Below are 21,662 nucleotides of genomic sequence, written 5' to 3'. Positions count from 1 at the left end.
AAAAAGTGACAAATAAGTATGGATGGACATTAAACTTTGCTAAAACAACAAAGCTGGTGATGGTGGCCTAAGACTTTTGCACAGTCCTGTATATAATCCGAACCAAGCGCACAGCCAGGCTTGCCAGATTTGCGTATCAAAACCAGCCTAATGAACATTCACAACCAGCCCAAAAGCATCCAAATGACTATTTACAGCCCAAATACCAATAACTAATAAACAAAATCATTTTATCATTAACCTGCAGAAAAAAAATCAACTCAAACAGTTTAATGTAGCCCACATCTGAAGTCCACAATAAAGCAGAGGACTTGGAAACGCAGCGCACAGCATCTCTCATTGAGTTCATACTTAATCTCTGGATAAATGTACAAAGTAAAAGTTGAATTGGAGAAAGTTGTTCTTAAGAAGTTTTCAGATACAGTAAAATTTTTTGGAAAGGCACAACGCTATTTTTGCATCCGACTGAGAAAATACCAGACTCACATGTTTACATGCATACTTTTCTCATGCTGATCGGATCACAGATCTGACTATACCACCCCTTTCAATGCTATCGAAATTTGCATCCAATCAACCTCAATCGTATCGATTAAGGTGATAATATGAAAGCTGTTCAATCCGATTGAGCCTTCAAACTGATTACAAACAGATTATTTTGTTGCATGTAAACGTACCTACAGGTACTGCAATGTAAATTCTAACCCATATTTGGACCTATTGAGCTAGTACTTGCAAATTTTTTAAATATCTCTATTCACTATTATTGCTTAACTCTATCCACACCATTGACGAGTTAACTCGTCAATTATGAGAAAACGCTTCGCTGCCAATTACGAGTATTTCCAGCTTTCCGCACTACCGCTATTATTCAAAGGGGACGCTCTTCCCCAACTTATACAACCCGGAAGTAATGCCTCACGTGAAAAAGTAAGAACTCTGTGTATGTTTTGAGGATCCCGCTGAATGGGATCTCTATTAAAAGTCCTTCACGGAAATGGAATTATCTAAGTTTTTGCTCAACATGTTGTGTTTTTGATTACCCATATTTGAGAGGGGACTACAAGAAAACTAGGGATGAAGAATGAAGCATTTTTTTATGTTTTTGAAAGCAGAGTCCGTTCTTTCATTTGATATATTGTATGTTTATATATTTAAAGAAGAAAATTTTCTGGAAGGCATTAAACTTTTGCGAAAATCAGTAAGAATGCTGGTGCTGGCTGGCAACTTAAAAAAAAAATGCTGGCGGGGAAAGAGTTAAAATGACATAGCACCACTTGACATTTTGATATTTACAACTTAATATTTTTGCTTTCTGAAGCTTTGAGAACAAACCACTGCTGTAGATATCACCACATCAATCATTATATTTTTAGGAATGGCACCTATCACTCAAGCATTTAAATGTGGTTATCGCTCCTAAAAATGTGATGCTGCATAGAGTAATAAAACATCTTGAGTGATTATTATGCACTGTAATGTATATACAGCCGAGCAGTGGTTGCATAATGATTTTAATAAAAATGCTTGATGTGACTCTAGTACAAACTTTTTGTCTTATATCCTAAAGAACAAAAGATTTTGAAATAAAAAAAATCATTTTACTTACTAGATGAGACTGTTGTAATCCACAGGGGTGCAATGATGTTTGAATTACGTTAGAGCTCTCTGTAAGAATAAAGACATTAAAAGTTATAATTCCAGAATGGGCCTCATGGGTTATAGAAAGGGGGTGGATAGTCATCTTATTGCGGTTTGAGAGTTTTGCTCTTCAGTTATGTAATTGACCACACATTAGGGTGATTCATTGCTGCCTGCTTTGCTGAATCGGGCTGTTTATTTTCAGAGGCTGGAGAAATAGATCCTACCTGCTGCTCTTGTAGAGTGGAAATGTTAGCCTTTTTCTGCTCTATAAGATTTGAGTGCTTTAACTTCACTTTGCTCTGACTGTGCTGAAGGGAGGGCTATATGGCTAATTGAGTTTGAAATGTACTCGGTTTGTGGTCTGATTGGACACCCCACAGGATCCATATATTTTTCTGGCCCGTGTGTGGGAACAAGGGCACAGACAGAAGGGATGCAGGTTGCTGTATGCAAATTCTTTATAGGTGAGTAGGTGGCAGACTTTGTTGTATTGCCATTATACTGGAAAGTCTGTCAGGCTTAATGGAAGCAAAGATCGTCTCAGAAATGAACTTTCAGGCTTTAACGAGAAAAATAAATTGGGTCATTTACTCAACCTTGTGTCACTCCAAAGCCACATGGGGGATTCCCGTGAAATTAGACTTATGAGGTGTCATGAAACATTTTGATTAAAAAAATAAAAAAATAAATCAAAATAAGAAGCATACAGTTACAAACATCTCTTCATGTACTATTTTGCACATGAATTCAAATGACATAATACAAACCAATTTTGTTTTTTTCCACATTTAAGGGAAAAAAATGTTCATTACCGCAACATGTCCATAACTGGATTTGGGTCCTTTGACATTGAAATATTTATAATTAAAAGATCTAAAAATTAAAAAGCTTCGTTGCATGTTATACTATAAACATTTACAGTAAAAAAACATGTGGTATTTGATGGCCATTGGTAAATGTAGATACAATAATAAGGAATATAAATATGTCCAAGACCAATTTTCTCGTCCTCCGCAACAATTTTCAATCATTGTTTAAGCCCTCAAGGAACTAAAAAAAAAAAAATTGTTGGAAGGGACATAATTGACTGGGACACTCAAGATGGCTACAAGGTAAGCAGTTCTTATTTTTTCTCTCCAGATAAAAGTTAACATTTAGTTTGTCATAGTACCTGGATAACTTTTAAGTTCTCATTACCGAAACATGAGTTTGTAAATGCGTATATTTAATGTAATATCATGTTGCGGTAATGATAATTTTTGATAATGATAATCTAACATTTTTTATGATTCCATAGGAAATATTTTTAAATCCTCTTAAAATAATGGATATAGTAAGTTCAGTCCTTAATCTTATATGTGCAAAAAAATTGGCTTCAAGGGCTTTAGAAAAATTCTGATTCTGGACAACTTCTAAATCTGGATTTCGTGAGAAGCACCCAAATGCATTGCTTTAGCCAGCTATAAGTTCACCAAATTGAACATAATTTAAAAATAAAATGTGAAGTTCTCAGAATTACTAAATAGCCATTTAAAGCATAGCTAAGTGTAAAATGATGGAGATTTACGCGAGATGCTGGTGGAGAATTGTGGAAATGTAGATGCAGCATTGCAGGGTTGCCAGATCCCATTTTTAAAATCCTTTTAAGACGTTGTGTTCAGTGTTTTAGCAATTAACGTGACACATAAAGTACATAAAGTTTATACAAAAAGTATAAAGTGAGCAGTAGGTGCAGGTTAGTTTTAGCAATGTCTCTGAATTATTTCCGAGAGACATAGTTTTAATTTATTTTGTTCTTTAAGGTCATTATTTTTGGAGGGTTTTGTATCTGGCAACACTGGGTGGCAACTACTGTAAACAAACTTACAAAAACACACCATACACATTTAATTCTAAGACTGCATACTGTAAGGAGCATTATAAAATTTCAGTCATATAGGTTACAATCAACAAGAGGGTAAGTTCTTTTTTGTGCAAGTTTTTTCTTTAACTGTCTCTTTTTCAGTCATCACATCTTTTTTTTTAACTATAAATACTTTAAGAATAATCAGCCAGTTACAACAAGCTGAAATCTGCTGACATCAATGTGTCAAAAAGTGTGAATCTTCCTCTTAAAATACTTAATTTGGCACCTGTGATGCATGCAAGTAATCTATCTCATACACAGCTGTGTTTTACTATATTAGTGAACATATCTCATTACCTTGTTTTCATACCAGGCTATTGCTATTATCTATCTTCTATTATCTATCATTCAAAACTATTCCCAAATGTCATTTATGCACTGGGGAATGTGCTTGAACTAATAGCTTAAATGTTCCCATAAAGAATAAGCATGCCTGTAAATACACTGGCCTAACATTAAAAATGCATTAATGATCTACAAAAAGCTGTGAATCTAGGAAACTGAGCTGAGAAATCATCAGTTTTCTGTAATTTTATGTGTGCATAAACAATATCATTTCACAAAATAAGATGAAGCACAGTTACAACGAATAAATATCAAAATCATTTGAATTAGTTAGAGGTTGTTTTATCTCGACCCGTATGGGGTGCATACATTGACACAGCTATCAGGGTTGAAAGTTTCACATAAAATCCACCTTGTAAAAAAACAACCTCCACAAGACCCTCTAACCCAACTCAAATACCAAACACCACATTACATTTTCCTCATGACTGACCACGAGCAGAGATTCAGACGCACACTGGTCTTCACCCAGTCTCTGAGGGACAGCTACATTTTTAATAAGGCTTTTGGAGTGAAAACAATCCTCCTGTCAACCAGCACTTTCTGTCCCATCTCATCCTGTCACAGCCGTGTCAGTCTGACACACATACACCGCACACCACACGTCCATGTGCAGGCTGCAGATGAAAAGGTCTTCCGGGCCACAGACACACACCAGAGAGCAGCTCTGAGAGCAGCCAGGCGTCCAGATAGACGCATAACCACACGCGGGGCTGATCGACAGTCCGACGCCACATATGGCCAATAGATATTAAGATGTGAGAACAGACGTCTTTTCTTATCTCAGAAAACTCAATTTTCTTTTGTTTTCGGCCTGTATTCTGCAGGGGAAAGGAGAACCGGATTGGACAATTGAGGCAATTTTCTTCAGATGTTTCAGATTTAAGATTCTGACATCGTGAAACTTAGTTAGTAATCAGAAGATGATCTGGTTTAAGGACTGTTTCTTGTCAATCATGCACCTAATGAGAGAATATGATAGCCATTATTAGAGATCTGTTATCATTTTAATGTTATGTTTTTCAGAATTGACAAAACTCAATACAAAACGATAAAAACTAAAGCTTATTATAGTTCATGATTTATTTAAAAAAAAGGATGGCTTGAACAACCTAATTTTGCCAAATAGAGCATGTGGATCAAGAATTTAAACAATTGGTGTATACATTTAAATATTCTTGAACGGGTGATGTTTGTGAGTAAACAAAATAACATTAATTGCAAATACATTACAGTTTTGTGCTTGGTAAGTTTGGGGATGACCCCACACTAACCAGACCTCCACATCTGTTTTGTCCCCTTACAGTGTTTTCACAGAGGTAATGGAATAAATTACTTCTTTTGAAACTCAAAGCATTGGCTTTCCCTAAAGCAGCTTTGCAAGAGTGACAAAAAGAAAGAGAGCGAGCAAGAGAGAGAGAGAGAGAGAGAGACAGATTGGTGCCAATCACGATGGCAGAATGCCTTATGCGGTTGAGGTATGCTCACATTATAATACGGGGAGTGGAGATAATCTGATTCTCATATGCAAATCACTGTTTGTCCAAAAATCTTGAAATATTCATGAAAATGTATTCAATCCACCTGGCACCCTAAAAGCGTAAAGTCGAGTGAGTGTGCCAGTGGCCCGCCAGAGCTTGATTTAGAAAAATCTCTTTTTGGAAGAGATTCATGTTTATACTCCACTAGAGGTAAGAATCTTTCTGGCACAGAACCTTTCAGACACTCTTTTAAATGCGTCTTTTCTTTGCCATCAGTCCTTATGGATCTATGGAGCGCAGTGTTACCGCTATTATGCGCAAGGGGGCGCTCACACTGTTCCTGTGACTGAGCACCGGTCTGGCAGTTTGCCACAGTGGATCCTGCATTATTCCGCTCAGATGAGAAACCATGACATTTGCTCGCCGAGTGCTGAGGAGCAGGTATAGACCAACAGTTTGATAGCGTGCCATTTGCAGCAGAAGGTGAGAGACGCATTTAGGTTTAAGGCACTGAGACATAAATTGGGATTGATTTCAGGGATTGGGTGACTTTTAATGGAACCTGAGACTTTCCTTCTAGGACATGAAATATCGGATGAGGCAAAATTTGAGCACTGCAATATTGCGTGGTGGTTGCACGAGCACCATCCACTTTTCTAACTGACGTCAGGGACTTTATTCATTTAAGTGTTTAGATGCATTTACAGATTTGCTAAATTTCGTTAAATCAAGCAAAATATCTGGAGTGATGTATCTTGTTTAATTACAGGGATTATATAGCATACACTGCTGGGCATTACCACATATATGTTGTTTTGTGTGCAGCTTTGACTGACAGCTGCGCTACAGGTTCATTTTGGCAGCTAGGAGGCGCGTGTAGCTCGCGCTTGGAAACCGAACCGGAGAAAGCACCATAGACAAGACGTTTTGGGGGGATTTTAGATGCATAAATGCAGCACATATATCGAGTATATAAAATAAGTGAACAGTGATTAAAATGAAATAATAATTAGCTAGAAATGGCAGAAAAAAATATTACATGTTTAAAACAGAGAAAAAGGGCATGCTGTTTTTATTTAAAATGAATAAATAAAAAACATACAGCAGGCATAATATTTTTCTCTGTTTTAAACATTTAATTTTTTACAATTTAATCACTCTTTGACTCACTCCCGAACAAACTCATCAGCCATTCAATCCGTATGACTAGCAGTCCCGCAGCTCTGACAGGGAGGGGCGTGTCTATTCGCTAGGAAGTTTGATTGACGTAGCACATATCAAATAAGGCTTTAGCTCTGCATGTGTCGGCTGATCCCATTGGTTGGCGAGGGGAGGGTGCTGCGGGAAAACCGAACAGCCAAGCGCTGAAGCTTCAGTACTGTGCCAGCGGACACCGCCGGAGCGCACCTGATATATTGGGACTTTTCAGATAACAGGAAAAAGGACAACATACTAACTGTGAGACTATAACAGAGAGCACTGCTTTAACATTAAAAGAAATGCATTTGTTGAAAGAACTCTGTGGATTATAAAAGTGTGTTTTATCACGCGCAAAATCGCTTTATATGTGAAGCTGTAAAAATAATGTGTACTTGAGCTTGTTTGTGGAGATATACAGAAGAACTCGCTTTGGGAAATCGGTCCTGTGTTATCCAGCAGACAGCATGGTTTTTGGCTGACAGACCCGTTTGAGGAAAGATACAACGTTTCAACCAAAGCCTTACGCACGCCTCCTCGCCTTACCTTTAGGAAGAAGGGTATGTTTTTGTTGCGTGCTCTGCGGAGGTAAAATATCCCAAGTGCCCTTTCCGGAGTGGAGATGTTTGTGTTTTTGCTCCTGCTGTGTCTCGCGGATGGTGTAGTTTCTCAGATACGTTATTCTGTGCCCGAGGAAGCGGAGCATGGCACGTTTGTGGGAAATATCGCAGAGGATTTGGGACTGGACCTTACCAAACTTTCATCCCGCCGATTTCAGGTGGTGCCCAGCTCGCGGACGCCGTACCTGGAAGTTAACTTGGAGAACGGTGTGCTTTTCGTGAACGAGAAAATTGACAGAGAGCGCATCTGCAAGCAGAGCGCCAGCTGTTTACTTCACCTGGAGGTGTTTCTGGAGAACCCGCTCGAGCTCTTCCGCGTGGAGATCGAGGTGGTGGACATCAACGATAACCCGCCGAGCTTTCCGGAGACGGACATCACCGTGGAAATATCTGAGAGCGCGACCCCTGGCACGCGCTTCCCTTTGGAGAGCGCCTTCGACCCGGACGTCGGTAGTAACGCACTGCGCACCTACGACATCACCAACAACAACTACTTTTACCTAGACGTGCAAACACAGACCGACGGCAACAAATTCGCCGAGCTGGTTTTGGAAAAGCCATTGGATCGCGAACAACAGGCGATGCACCGTTACGTTCTTACAGCCGTTGACGGTGGTCAGCCTCCTCGGACAGGAACAGCTCTGCTTGTGGTTAGGGTGCTCGACTCCAATGACAACGTCCCCGTGTTTGATCAGCCTGTGTACTCGGTGAATCTGGCCGAGAACGCTCCGGTGGGCACGCTTGTGATCCAGCTCAACGCAACGGATTCGGACGAAGGCCCGAACGGAGAGGTCATTTACTCGTTCAGCAACCACATCTCCAGCAGAGTGAAAGAACTGTTTGATATTGATGCGAGGACTGGCCGAATAGAGGTCAGGGGTGAGGTGGACTTTGAGGAAAGTGGCCTGTACCAGATTTACGTTCAAGCGAAAGATATGGGACCGAATGCTGTGCCCGCGCATTGCAAAGTTTTGGTCAAAGTGACAGACGTGAACGACAACGCACCTGAGATTATCTTCAGCACCGTCACAGAGTCCGTGAGTGAAAACGCAGCCACCGGTACCGTCATCGCGCTGCTCAGCGTCACCGATAAGGACTCGGAGGAGAACGGGCTGACGCATGTGGAGATTCTTGGCGACGTTCCTTTCAAACTCAAAACCTCATTCAGAAATTATTACACTATTGTAACGGACGGTCCACTCAATCGGGAAACTATTGAGGCGTACACGGTCACTGTGGTTGCTAGAGATAAAGGAACACCATCTCTGGCGACCAGCAAATCAATCAAAGTGCACGTCTCCGACGAAAACGACAACGCGCCCACTTTTACGCAGCCCGTTTATGATGTGTACGTGACCGAAAACAACGTCCCCGGTGCTTATATCTACGCGGTCAGTGCCGTTGACCCTGACGTGGGACAGAATGCTTATATAACTTACTCCATAGTGGAGTGTGAGATACAGGGTATGTCAGTGGTCACCTACGTGTCCATCAACTCGGAGAATGGTTACTTGTACGCACTGCGATCATTTGATTATGAGCAGCTCAAAGACTTCAGCTTTATGGTTCAAGCCAGAGACTCGGGCAGCCCTGAGCTATGGTCCAACGCCACGGTTAATGTAATCATAGTGGATCAAAACGATAACGCGCCGTCTGTAATTGCGCCTCTTGGAAAAAATGGCACTGCGAGGGAGCCTTTGCCACGCTCGGCTGAACCGGGCTATTTGGTTACGCGCGTTGTCGCCATGGATGCGGATGATGGAGAGAACGCGCGCTTGTCTTATAGTATACAGCGAGGAAATGAGAACGGGATGTTCCGCATGGACTGGCGCACAGGAGAGCTGCGCACGGCCCGCAGGGTGTCAGCCAAACGAGACCCACAACAGCTTTACGAACTGCTGATAGAAGTGAGAGATCACGGGCAGCCTCCCATGTCTTGTAGCGCAGTGGTGCAGGTGACACTGGTGGACAGCATTGTGGAGGGCCACAGTGGAGAGCGCGGCTCAGCCAAGGCCAAAGAGGCGTCTCTTGATTTGACGCTCATTCTCATCATCGCACTTGGCTCCGTCTCTTTCATCTTTCTCCTGGCCATGATTGTGCTGGCCGTGCGCTGTCAGAAGGACAAAAAGCTAAACATTTACAGCACCTGTCTGGCGAGTGACTGCTGCTGCCTGGTTGGCTGCGGATCGGGCGGCTGCTGCGGGCGTCAGGCACGAGCCGCCCGGAAAAAGAAGAAGCTGAGCAAGTCGGACATCATGCTCGTCCAAAGCACCAACACGGCCAACGTGAGTGTGGCGAGCGCCGCGCAGGTGCCCGTGGAGGAATCAGGGAGCTTCGGCTCGCTCCATCAGAGCCAAAATTACTGCTATCAGGTCTGTCTAACACCAGAATCGGCCAAAACGGACCTGATGTTCCTCAAGGCCTGCAGCCCGTCGCGCAGTAACGACACTGAGCATAACCCGTGCGGAGCCATAGTGACCGGTTATACTGACCAGCAGCAGCCAGACATCATATCCAACGGCACCCTGCTTTCTAGTGAAGTAAGAAAACTTTTAACTCTTAAAACTCTGAGCTTTGTGCTAATTACAATTCAAGTTTACAATTTTGTCTCTCTTAGAAATTCTGTATTCATAACAAATACATTTTTTATTTGGGATTTTGATTTATGATTCCATTATTTTTCCAGATTTAAATAACATAAATAAATAAAAACATTTTCAACAGATCAAACTGATTGATAAAAATGTATATTTAACTACTATTATTATTATTATAATTATTATTATTATCAGATGGCCTATACTGTGGATTCACCCATGGTCAAATGTAAACATCAGAGCAGATAGATTTGCATGTTAGTGAAAAGCTGGCAGGGTTATATTGCATTAGATATGCTAGTCACGGTGCTGCAGAGCCCCACAAGAACAAAGATCCATCTATAGTTGAATTCTGCTGAATAGCAGCACATCCTAATAATTCTGTCTGTCCATAAAATCCCTGTGATGCCTATTGAGTGAGTCTTGAATCCTGACCTTTATTTTTCTGTTATTACTATAATAATTTTATTTTTTATTAAAATGTATTGCTATTATTATTATTGTATGAGCTGTAGTTGTTGCTGGGCCTATTACAATGAATACTTCTCTTGCAGACAAAACACCAAAGAGCAGAGCTCAGTTATTTGGTCGACCGACCAAGACGTGTTAACAGGTAAGCATGATGGCCACACCACATGACTTAAGAGATCCTTTATTTTTTTCTAAAACCAAATGAAAACACTTTGGTTTATTACATCCAATTTGTTTTTTAACATTCATGAACAGTTAAATTAAACCAGTGCTGAGCATGTGAGGCACATGAAGACAATTTTAAAGACAGTAATATTGTTGTTATATACAGTATAAGTTAAGTTTGGTATAGCGGTGAACTCAAATCCCCTTTTTCTCTTTAGCTCAGCATTCCAGGAGGCGGATATCGTGAGCTCAAAAGACAGCGGTCACGGAGACAGCGAACAGGGAGATAGTGACCATGATGCCATGCATCGCGGACATTCTTCTGGTACGTCTATATAAGTTCCTGTCCTACTGTCCACTTGCTTTGTTATTTGTTCTGCACTGCAATGCTAAGATTCGATTCCCAGAAAACACAAACCGGTAAAATATATGTCTTAAATGCATGAAGGTTATTTTGGATGGAAGTATATGGGTGATTCTCACAAAATCCAGATTTAGAAGGTGTCCAGCATCAGATTTTTTAATAAGCCCTTGAAGCCAATTTTTTTGCACATATAAGATTAAGGACTGAACGTACCATAACCATTATTTTTAGAGGATTTAAAAATATTTTCTATAGAGTTATTTACATTTTGTAGATTATCATTATCAAAAATGATCATTACCACAACATGATATTACATTAAATATATGGATTTACAAACTTGTGTTTCGGTAATGAGAACTCAAAAGTTGTCTAGGTACTATGACAAACAAAATTTCTACTTTTATCTGAAGAGAAAAAATAAGAACTGCTTACCTGGTATCCATCTTGAGTGTCACATTCAATTATGTCCCTTCCAACAATTTATTTTTAAATGTTAGTTCCTCGAGGGCTTAAACAATGATTGAAAATTGTTGCGGAGGATGAGAAAATTGGCCGGGGACACATTTATATTCCTTATTATTGTCTCTACATTTACCAATGATCACCAAATACCACATGTTTCTATACTGTAAATGTTTATAGTATAACATGCACTGAAGCTTTTTATTTAAAAAAAATATATATATATATATATACTTATTCCATGTCAAAGAACCCAAATCCAGTCATGGACACGTTGCGGTAATGAAAATGTTCCCCTTAAATGTGGAAAAAACAAAAAAATTGGTTTGTATGATGTCATTTGAAATCATGTGGAAAATAATACATGAAGATATGTTTGTAACTGTATGCTTCTTATTTTGATACTCTTACTTTGCATTTAATTTTTTTTTAAATAAAAATGTTTCATGACACCTCATAAGTCTAATTTTGCGAGAATCACCCATATGCAAAAACATTTTTTGAGGATGTTTTTGAGGGGTTTGAGGAGACATATTTTTGGTTTGGTAAATTGCTGAAAAAGAAATGGTGAGCATTTTAACCAGCTGGGTTTGTGAAGAATATATATATCCACATTCACATGCAATAGGGACAAAATCCTAATCAAGTCGTGTAATGGCTTTTCTGATCATTCTGATAGGCTTAGAATCCCAGCAGAAAGATTTTAGGCCACTAAAGCTTTTGATATAGATGCATGAGCACAGATGAGATCTAGAACAGGATATAATGCCATTTTCATGAATACTGGGATTTACTGCCATGGTACTATCACCCATTCACACATAACATGATGGAATTTAGATCAGTCAAGGCAGTTTGTCGTCGATTGTGTGGGAACTGGGACAAATAGGTTAACAGCAAACAAACAAGCATTTCATTGACCATGTAACCCCACCCCCAACCAAACTCCTCTTTACCCCTCAGCCTTCAACCCTAATCCCCCTGCCTGCATTCCTCTGATGTAGGACGGTACTTGTCCACACTTTTACAAATCCACATGTGGGACTCTAGCTACACTTCATTTCATCTTCGTATTGGTTCGCTGCTAAATGACATCTGCTTTAAAGTGCATTGTGAAGTTGGCTATTTAATGTAATTATGACATAGCTGGGCACAAATGAATACAACCAAAAAGTTGCATATTATTATCATTAATTTCTCTTTGGTTGAGCATATGTCCACCGCTGTTTTTCCAGAGTACCATATGCTCTGGCTAGGAATTCAGCTGGACTCCTTCAGCTCACATTTAGCCTATTTTTGCTCAGTAAAACATTAGATTAAAATCATGACAATTTCCTATGCTAGGCAAGTTAGCCCATCTGCCTTTACTGTCAAAAATAATCAGAGAATCATTCCCCATTTTAAGGTTGTAGGAGTTGAAACAAAATCTGTTGCGTTTTTGTCCATTTGTGAGTGTGTTGTCCTCACTAAAATTATTGTTTGCTGCCTACTATCTTTTTTAATTAAGATAATTGAATGTGCGGCTTGGTATGCAGACTTGGAGAGCATCCAGGAGCGTGCATTGTTCATTTTAATGAGAATCTGCAAGTAACTGCCTTCATCTGTTCAGACGTATTTTAGACAACTTGTTTTCTAACCAAATGGGCTTTTTTAAGTCAGCTAAATGTTTATAAGGAATAGTCCACCCAAATGTGACAATTCACTCACACTCATGTTGTTACTCTCTTCTATAGAAAATAAATTGTGCATTTATAATTTATAGCTTTTTAAATAATATGAGTAACGGAATAATTGGGCTGTTAAGCTCTAAAATTGCAAGAAGCACCATAACAGTATCAAAAGATGAAATTACATCTTTTAATAAAGCATTTCATTCAAAACTAAATTGTATGGTTACACAGAAGAAAGCCGTACGAGTTTGGAACAACATGAGGCTTAGTTAACAAAGACAGACAGACATACAACACCCAATTGGTCACTTTAACCGGATTAAAAACAGGCCAAGATAAACAACCCATGATTTGTTCTCTAACGCATAAAAATGCATCTGTAATACACAGCAGCATCAGAAATACTTTGATGCTGCAAACCTGAATCATTTAATTCCACTTTTATTTTCTTTATCCCAAGGATCAGCCACGTCGCAGCACAATCCCTCATTTGAGTTTCAGGTCATGTTCAGAAGTGAGAAACAGCTCACTGATCAGTAATTTATTTTCAGACCGATGCATACCAATTAGCAAATGAAGGTTATTATCAGATCTAGCGCCTTACAGGGCTTCTGCTTAGACAGCATAGCAAATGTAGAGACTGGATATGTTTCAATGGATCACTTTTTTAATGTATCCTGCCATTTCTTATTCTTGTTCAGTTCTCTTTCTTTCACTTTTGCAAGCATCAGCGTCTAATATGATTTCTTTTGTACCTTCACATGAGTAAAATTACACATCTTGGAGGCTTTTTAACGAAATGGAGTAAAGGTGTTCTCGTGGCCTTTGCAGCACTATAACAGCATGTATTTTTCAGTAAGAGAATGTAGACTATTACATTACATTAGATTGTACTCTTTCTTTCAGTGTTGAACCGTAAGTCAACAATATAATTACTTTCCCAATCATTCCATTGAATAAGGAAACTGGATGGGTACAGAGAGCAATTAATTTTAGAAAATGTCAAGAAATATCAAGATGTCTCCCCGCGATTAAACAAGGAGGAAGTGTCTTATCTCACGCTTTCAAAATACCAAACCCGCTCTCTTACATCAGATACATACACAGAGACCTTTGTTCACACTACTGTGCATATAACAGGGGTTTCTAACTCAGTTTGAATGGTGGGCCATTTTTACAGTACTTATGGAACCTGTACCCAAAGTGAAAGATGTGCCAATGTATGTGCAAACATTAAATCGATTCTGTTTTAACAACCAGTATTGACCAAAGACAAAAGAAAGCATATTAAATTATTCCCTTCACCATTGGCTAACATGTACACACTCTGGTTTATTTTAAACCCGGCGTTGGGTCAAAAAGGACATACCCAACCAGTTAATTGTAATTTAACCTATGCTGGGTTGTTTCAACCCAAAATGCTGAGTTGTGGTCAAATATAAACTTTATTTAATCCAACGGCTGGGGTTGTCCCTGTGTGACCCATTTGTTAGAGGATATGTTATCTAAAGGTGAATAGAAATAATACATTTGTTATGCTTTTTTGGTATTTGGCCAATATTATGTGATATTGGTAATATTTTTTAACAACATTAATGTGAAAAAACAACAACACTGCTTACTGCTTCCAGCTGTGTAACTTTAGTACTTTTAATAAGATAAATTGTAAAATATTTAGAATATGGACAACCAAAATCATTGGGTTTAAATTAATGTAAGCTATTATTTTCAACCCTTCGTTGGGTTATAAAAGGGACAAACCCAGCCTGTGGGGTTTAACCCAAAATGCTGGGTTGTTTTAACGTATTATTTGATCAAATATAAACATTTTCTGCATTAATTTAACCCAACGACTGGGCTCACCCTTTTTGACCCAATGCTGGGTTGAACTTAATTTTTTTGTATTTTTCAGTGTTGTTTTAAAGGCGGTGTGCGCGATTTTTGAAAAACACTTTGGAAAAGTGACTACCAAAACACACTTAAAGGGTGTGTCTACTAACCGACATCGTTGCCTGGGTTGCGTACGTGTGGGGTGGGTCTATCAAAAGAAGGTCCAGATTCTATTGGGGTAGGGGTGTGTTTGTTTAGGTGATTTCAAATGTCAACATTGGCTTTCAGAGATCATGCACCCCGCCTTTAACCATGGTTGGTTAATTTACTGTATGCCAACAGTTAGGTTTGTTAATATTTTAGCCAACCACAAGTTTAAACAACCTAGCATTTTTAAACTGAGCATTATCATTCCAACAGCGTTGAATCAAAACTAATGTATTTATTAATATATTATTACACAAAATATTTCCCTGTTCCTCTAGCCATTATTGCCAATTTGAAAACTGTAAGAAAATAACCGAAGATGCTCTCAGATGAAAAGTGTGTAACCCCACGTACCAAACATGTCATAAAACGAAACGTTCAAGATTGAAGCCAACATGCAACACAACTCATTAAACTGTTTAGCTAGGCTATATTTGGTCTATATGTTTAATCCCCTGGACTATGTGTTTTAAAAAACAATCTTAAATATTATCATAGGTATTTTTTCTACTTCCTATGCTAGGGTCTGTAATTAGGAGCGTCTTACCAAGCCCAGTCCTAAGTAGGTTGTTTGCATGTTGCTCTCTAATCCTCTTTTAAAGCACAAACCTAAAGTCTATGTATGCTGACCTGTCTACTGTCTGAAGGGCTAGTCTGAGGATTAGCTAAAAACATCCCCCTCTACACACACACATACACACCACAAACTCTACTTCATACCTTCAACATCTCCGCTTAGCACCGCTTTGAAAATGGCACTTCATTAATCCTCGGGCTGTAATTACTGACTGTTTTAGACATGGAGCTTTTAGACACATGAGCCGAAGGGGATTTAAGAGCGCTCACCTCTCTCGCTCTTGTTCTTAGATGTGCGTAGTTGAAACGGCATGGCTTACACCTGCCGGGGCGCTGGCAGGGGTGAGAGACGCATGCAACTGTCACGCAACTAACAGGATCGGCTCCCTCACGGTGGCTTTGGTTGTAACGCTCTTCTCAGCTTCTGCAAATGATCTGTGAGGTCCTCAAGCATATTAGGAACAGACTGTTTAAATTAGGAGCTGATGAAAATACATTTGACATCACGCTTTGATGTGCTTGAGTTTTATTTAAATGTAAAATTATTATTGTGTTTCACGTTTTGTTTGCATTTACTTCAGAAAGTAGAGGAAAACGGGTTATGACCTTTATAATTTGCCCCTTCATCCTTTTAATAGGAGGAAGGAAGGGATCCGACAATATCATTTATCTGTAAGCTTGATGTTTTGGATATTTTACCTTTGATGTCAATCAGAAAGAGGGAAAGAAAGAGCAGATTACGACATTGACTCTATCCACTCGATGTGTTTTGCACATGTGCTTTGATCAGGTTCATTTGTAATTTGAAAGTAGAAGGGGAACAACCCAGTCTTTTCGCGATTAGCATGTCAAGCGCCCAAGACAATTCGAGGACACGGCATCTAATGTTTTCAAAGCGAATGACACGTATTACATATGAATTTACATATTTCCAACGCTTGATTAAGTCTGAAAAGATGCTGGTTAACTTCAGCCCCCGACCTGTTCTGATTGGCTGAATTAATGCGGCATGTGGCGGTTCAATCAGTGCAGTGATTATAAATGTTATATGTACCATGCATATGCATGATTTGCTCTATGCCTTTACGTAGTCTCGGCTGAAAGAATAGGTCGTATTAACTCATCCACACGCTCTCAGCGAAACCTTCGCTGGCTCTCACACAAACCCATCCACCCACACAGACAATTAAACACAAGCTAACCTCTTTCTTTCTTCATCCTCGCAGGAGCAGACCTGTTCTCCAACTGCACAGAGGAGTGCAAAGCCCTCGGCCACTCGGATCGCTGCTGGATGCCAAGTTTCGTGCCCACTGAGGCGCGACAGGGCGCAGATTACCGCAGCAACCTGCACGTGCCGGGCATGGACTCGGTGCCTGACTCTGAGGTATTTGAGGGCGAGATGTTGGCGGGCGATCAGTCATTCTCCACCTTTGGCAAAGAGACGCCACACCACCCCAACCAGACGCACCAACATCACCAACATCAACACCACCTCAATGCTTCCACGCTAGAGAGGAAAGAGTTCGATGCACTTCTGTGTAACTCTCGCATGCCTTACAAAGCCGCCTGTCTGTGTGAGTATCTCGAAAAGAGAGCGCTTTCTCTCTCTTGATCTGACCAAAAAAAAAAAACAATCCAAATTCAAGGCTTCTGGCGTGAAGTGCTACTGAATTCTCCTCTGAAAACCTCATGCTTCTGCTCTCCTTCCATTACCATTACCATCCTCCCATCTTTCATCTTATCTGCATTTACCTGTTCTTAGTTTACACTCTTTACAATAAAGGCTCGAGCTAAATTAGTTTTTATTGTCTGATGCAATATCCAAACTTTATAGCTTTCGCAAAATAAACTTTCTATTCTCTGGATCAGTCTCTCTACTTTACAAAGCATCTATGCTCTGGTGCTTTAAAGACCCCCGGAGGGCTTCACATTTCCTTTTAACAGAAGAGTCAATATGCTGATTATTCTCTCAAGGACCATGCTGTCAGTACTACAACTTTATCCTTTATATAGTGAACAACCATAGAAGAACCTTAATTTTAAAGAGTGTGCTCATATCATTTTCTTTATTTACCAAAGTATTATTGCAAACATGGCATGATTAAACTCTGAACATGCACTTTTAATATTCATTTCCTCATGAATTTTCATGAAATTCAAATATCGCCAGATTCCAATTCTGTTACTCTGAAGTGCAAGAGTCTGTTGTGATGTGATATTACATTTTGTGGTGGGAGTGTCAGGCAGGAATTATTTAAAGTCACAATGAAACAGAAGTGGCGATTTTCTTATTTTTCCTGTCGCAATGCAAAAAATTACTTTCTTACGTATTTTTGTCTTGTTTTTAGTACAAATTTCTAAGAATTCTTAAATTAAGATGCTTTTCCTTGATGACAAAATGACCTTAGGAAATAAGTCTAGTTTTTAGACAAAAAAAAAATATATAATTTAAGTGAATTTGTGCTTAAAACAAGCAAAGAATCTGGAAATGGGGTGAGAATTTTTTTTTTCTCAAACACTTAATTCAAGAAAAATGTTCTCACGCCATTGGCAGATATTTTCACTTGTTTTAAGCACACATTCACTTAAATTGTAACCTACTTTCTTACATAAAACTTATGGTCACACTTTATTTTACGGTATCACTGTTAAAGTGTAATTATACATTTAAGTAATAAGTAATAATCATTAACAACATGTACTTACTATAGGGTTGGGGTTAGGATTAGGGTTAGTTGCATGTAAATATGCATAATTAACTGTTTTTACTATAATAATTACATGTAGCATGTGTAACAAAGATATCGTAAAATAAAGTGTTACCAAACTTATTTTTTTTAAGGTCATTGTGCTCATCAAGAAAATACATCTTGATTTAAAAAAATTTAGATATTTCTTCTAAAAACAAGACAAAAATACTAAAGTAAAGTAAGAAAGTAATCTTTGCAGTGCATTACTTATATACGGGTGAGACGGCTTCTAAAATGAAAAAAAAAAATGGACTGAAAGGATGAATTTGTCCAAGAATTGATTGGAACGTTGGAAGTTGGGTCGTGTTGCTATTTGTTAATTGTTGCAATCTTTTGCTACGCCCTTACGCCATGCCCCCATCCTCCCGCCATTCCCGTGAATGGAAGTAAAGAGAGATTGTTAAAAAGATGGGAGCAGATTTGCTTTTTTGATTATGAGGATTATGAGGGCACATACTTTTTTTTATAATAAAGCTCACAGATAAGTTATTTGTAAAAAAAACACAATATTAAAAATAATTTACGTTTTTAATTTCAATTAAATTGTGACTTTAAATATTCTATGATATCTGCACATTAGCAAAGACACACCAGCATTTTAAAACCTTAACTTTCCACTATGTATCTTTGTATTTTATGCCGTTTTTACTAGTAAATTTAGCTTTGTAAACTGTGCTGATGGGTGTAAAGGCAAAACGTTAAATGCTTTCTCATTTGTAAGTCACTTTGGATAAAAGCATCTGCTGAATGAGCAAGTGTAAAATGCATAAAATGAATCTGTAAAACACAGAGATTAAAAATAGCCACAAACTCCCTGCTGTTTTAACACATCAGGCAGAAGATATATTAAGATTGCGTTAGCTTTTGGCTAGTCATAGCAAACATCAGTTCAGAAACACTCTCTAAAGACGAGTTTACAGAGTTTAGGCTGCCTACAACTGCATGTTTTTAAAGTGGATGAAGGTGGGATTGATTGAGATTATTGACTGCTTTTTTCTTAAAACCCTTCATATCCGTCTCTCGGAGCTCGGAGGTTGTGTGTAGGTGGTGCGTTAAAGTTTGCGGAAACGTGGGCATGTAGCTCCTCATCAAAGCTCTCGTTCTGTATAGACCAACTCAACACAACACCTTATGCATTTTGCTGTCTCGAGAACATACTTTAATAGGCTGTCTGTCTTTCTTTTTTTAGCGCGGAAAAGGATTTGCTAGCTCTTTCCGTGTGGACATACCAGAGACGGCGTGATTTTGCACAATCAGTAAAACTGATGGAAAAGCATCAAGTTTTCAGACTCTATTTCCAGAGGCGTCGGATCGTGTGTTCCCAAAGGCGTCCGGAGCCTCCGATCAACAAACTTGATGAAAGCGTCAGACTCACAGAGCCAGACAGAAGGCCAGAAGGCCGGACCCCCCTCAGCAGGACTGAGATGGAACGGAGGACAAAACAGGACCATGGAGGATAGGGAGACATCCAAGCAGAGAAACTAGAGGATGAAGGCTCCTCTTGGGTTCTGCGTGTGCCTGTTTACAGCACTACTGTACATCGTAAAAAGAAAAAGAAACAAAAACGTCGAAAGAGACCCAACTAATGAAAACTACTAAAATGGAGATATATTCACTGAGCCCTTTAGCCGTTTATGTACACACACACACACTCCACTAAAAAGCCAATTGTACAGGAAAGTCGTTTGTGCATTACAAATGCAATATTGTTCTTTTAGACATGACTGTTTTTATATTATGTGTGCGGCTGTGTGTGTGATCAGGTGTTTTCCCTATTCCTGTCAAAAGAAAAAAAAGCAACGGATTCCACGGTTGGATTTCCTTCCGTCAGGGTTTAAGTGTTTTTCACGTTGTAAGCGGGACTGCAGTGGCCTAAATCTTACGCTCTCAGACAATACTTAGGTTATATCACGTGTGAGAAGTCTTAACTGTACTCTTTTAAACTTCTAAATAAATATAAATCTATATCTATAAATCTATCTATATATACTTTTTCTCAAAGTGCGGTCCTCATTTGCGCCATTTTTTTCCAGTGTAGTGTGTAAGACTCCGCGAGGGAGCCATTAGCATCGATAATCTACTTTAAAGGGGTTCTTAACGTGACAGAAAGCCTTATCCCCAAACCTTTCATCCATTTTTTCACTTTTGGATATGGAGATTCATGTCTATAAATAAAAAGGGGAGTAATAATCTAGATTTGAATACATGGCAGTTGTGTATTACTGTAGCCAAATAGGTCTGTTTAATAATTTGAGGCCAAATAAGAAAGGCGCACGCAGTGCGAACATACACTGATATATTTACACACATAAACAGACACGTACATACACGCACACAAACACCTTAATATCAGAAGGTGGAAAATAAACTGAAAAATGTATACTTGCAATTTAGACTCTTGTGTTTTATTCAACTATTTATCAAGATGAATGAATACGTACATACTATATAGACTGTTCACCAGTAAGGCCCTAAATATCAGATATTTAACAAAATAATGTCCTATTATGATGTATTGAAAATATAAAACTAGCTAAAGAGAAAAGATAAATCTGTTGGTAATGCTTCAATGTTTGCACACACACATATGCAAGTAATGGATGCAACAAGCCAAATAAGCATTCAGTTTATTTCATTTGTTCAAAACAGATGCTATTTAGATTTTGTTAACACTGACAGCCGAGATCAAATACACATTTTGTTCAGCGCAACCCACACAAATGGAAGTAAATGCGGACAAATGTTTTATTACATCTCATCTGCAGAGAAGAAAATATATATATATTATATAATTTTTTTCTAGCAAAGTTCAATTTGAAGCCAGTCGCACAGAACTAAACTTAATGCGGCACGAAAGAAAGGACAAAAGCAATGTGATCATATCTCATTTTCCCTAAAATGAACTCCATTATGTTTGACCTCCATTCACATTAATCTCTTTCACAAACCGCAGGGTTTAATATCTGAACGTTAGAGCAGACACAGGGACCTAAATACAGAAATCACTGGGCTATAATAAGAATAATTAAAGAAATAAAATAAATGACTTACAATTCCCCAAACAAGTCATACGTTTCACAAAGACATGGATTCGGGATTTTGAAGATCAACTTTAAAGTCATTCAAAGAAGTTAACGTTTTTAAGTTTGTCACTTTACTTTTATCATCTCAGATTCGTATTTGTTTAGCAAGTAAACGTTAAAAATGGGATTGAGCGAGGCCTCCAATGTTGATTTTAAGGTGGGTGTTGGGTAACGCTTTGAACAGAGGCCAATGGTGACAGATAGACTGAAGTTGAACAGAAAATCTGTCCTCATAAATATGCTAACAGCCCCAACCCCTGCCAGCCTCTTTTCTTTCACCTCCATCACGTC

General features: G+C 38.9%; 1 protein-coding gene across 2 annotated transcripts; it reads left to right on the top strand.

The window, feature by feature from the left end:
* Positions 1-6,509: 6,509 nt before the first annotated feature.
* Positions 6,510-20,677, top strand: pcdh10b (protocadherin 10b). 2 transcript variants are annotated; one of them, XM_065273524.2, is made up of 5 exons: positions 6,510-9,733; positions 10,345-10,403; positions 10,645-10,751; positions 16,765-17,112; positions 19,478-20,677. In XM_065273524.2, exons 1-5 carry the CDS (start codon positions 7,196-7,198, stop codon positions 19,495-19,497), a joined length of 3,072 nt encoding a protein of 1,023 aa, XP_065129596.1. In that variant the 5' UTR covers positions 6,510-7,195; the 3' UTR covers positions 19,498-20,677. The 2 variants fall into 2 exon arrangements, with proteins under 2 accessions (XP_065129596.1, XP_065129604.1); XM_065273532.2 differs by having other exon boundaries at positions 6,512-9,733; positions 16,765-16,922.
* The last annotated feature ends 985 nt before the right edge of the window (positions 20,678-21,662 follow it).

Source organism: Paramisgurnus dabryanus, chromosome 16, assembly GCF_030506205.2.
Source record: "Paramisgurnus dabryanus chromosome 16, PD_genome_1.1, whole genome shotgun sequence".
NCBI classification, from domain to species: domain Eukaryota; kingdom Metazoa; phylum Chordata; class Actinopteri; order Cypriniformes; family Cobitidae; genus Paramisgurnus; species Paramisgurnus dabryanus.
Note: the sequence above shows the minus strand (reverse complement) of the source record. Positions and strands in the feature narration are given on the sequence as shown.

Coding starts and splice junctions, on each gene's coding strand:
- pcdh10b (XM_065273524.2), top strand. CDS start 7,196: ATGTTTGTGTTTTTGCTCCTGCTGTGTCTCGCGGATGGTGTAGTTTCT. Junction 9,734..10,344: donor GCACCCTGCTTTCTAGTGAA/GTAAGAAAACTT, acceptor CTTCTCTTGCAG/ACAAAACACCAAAGAGCAGA. Junction 10,404..10,644: donor CGACCAAGACGTGTTAACAG/GTAAGCATGATG, acceptor TTTTCTCTTTAG/CTCAGCATTCCAGGAGGCGG.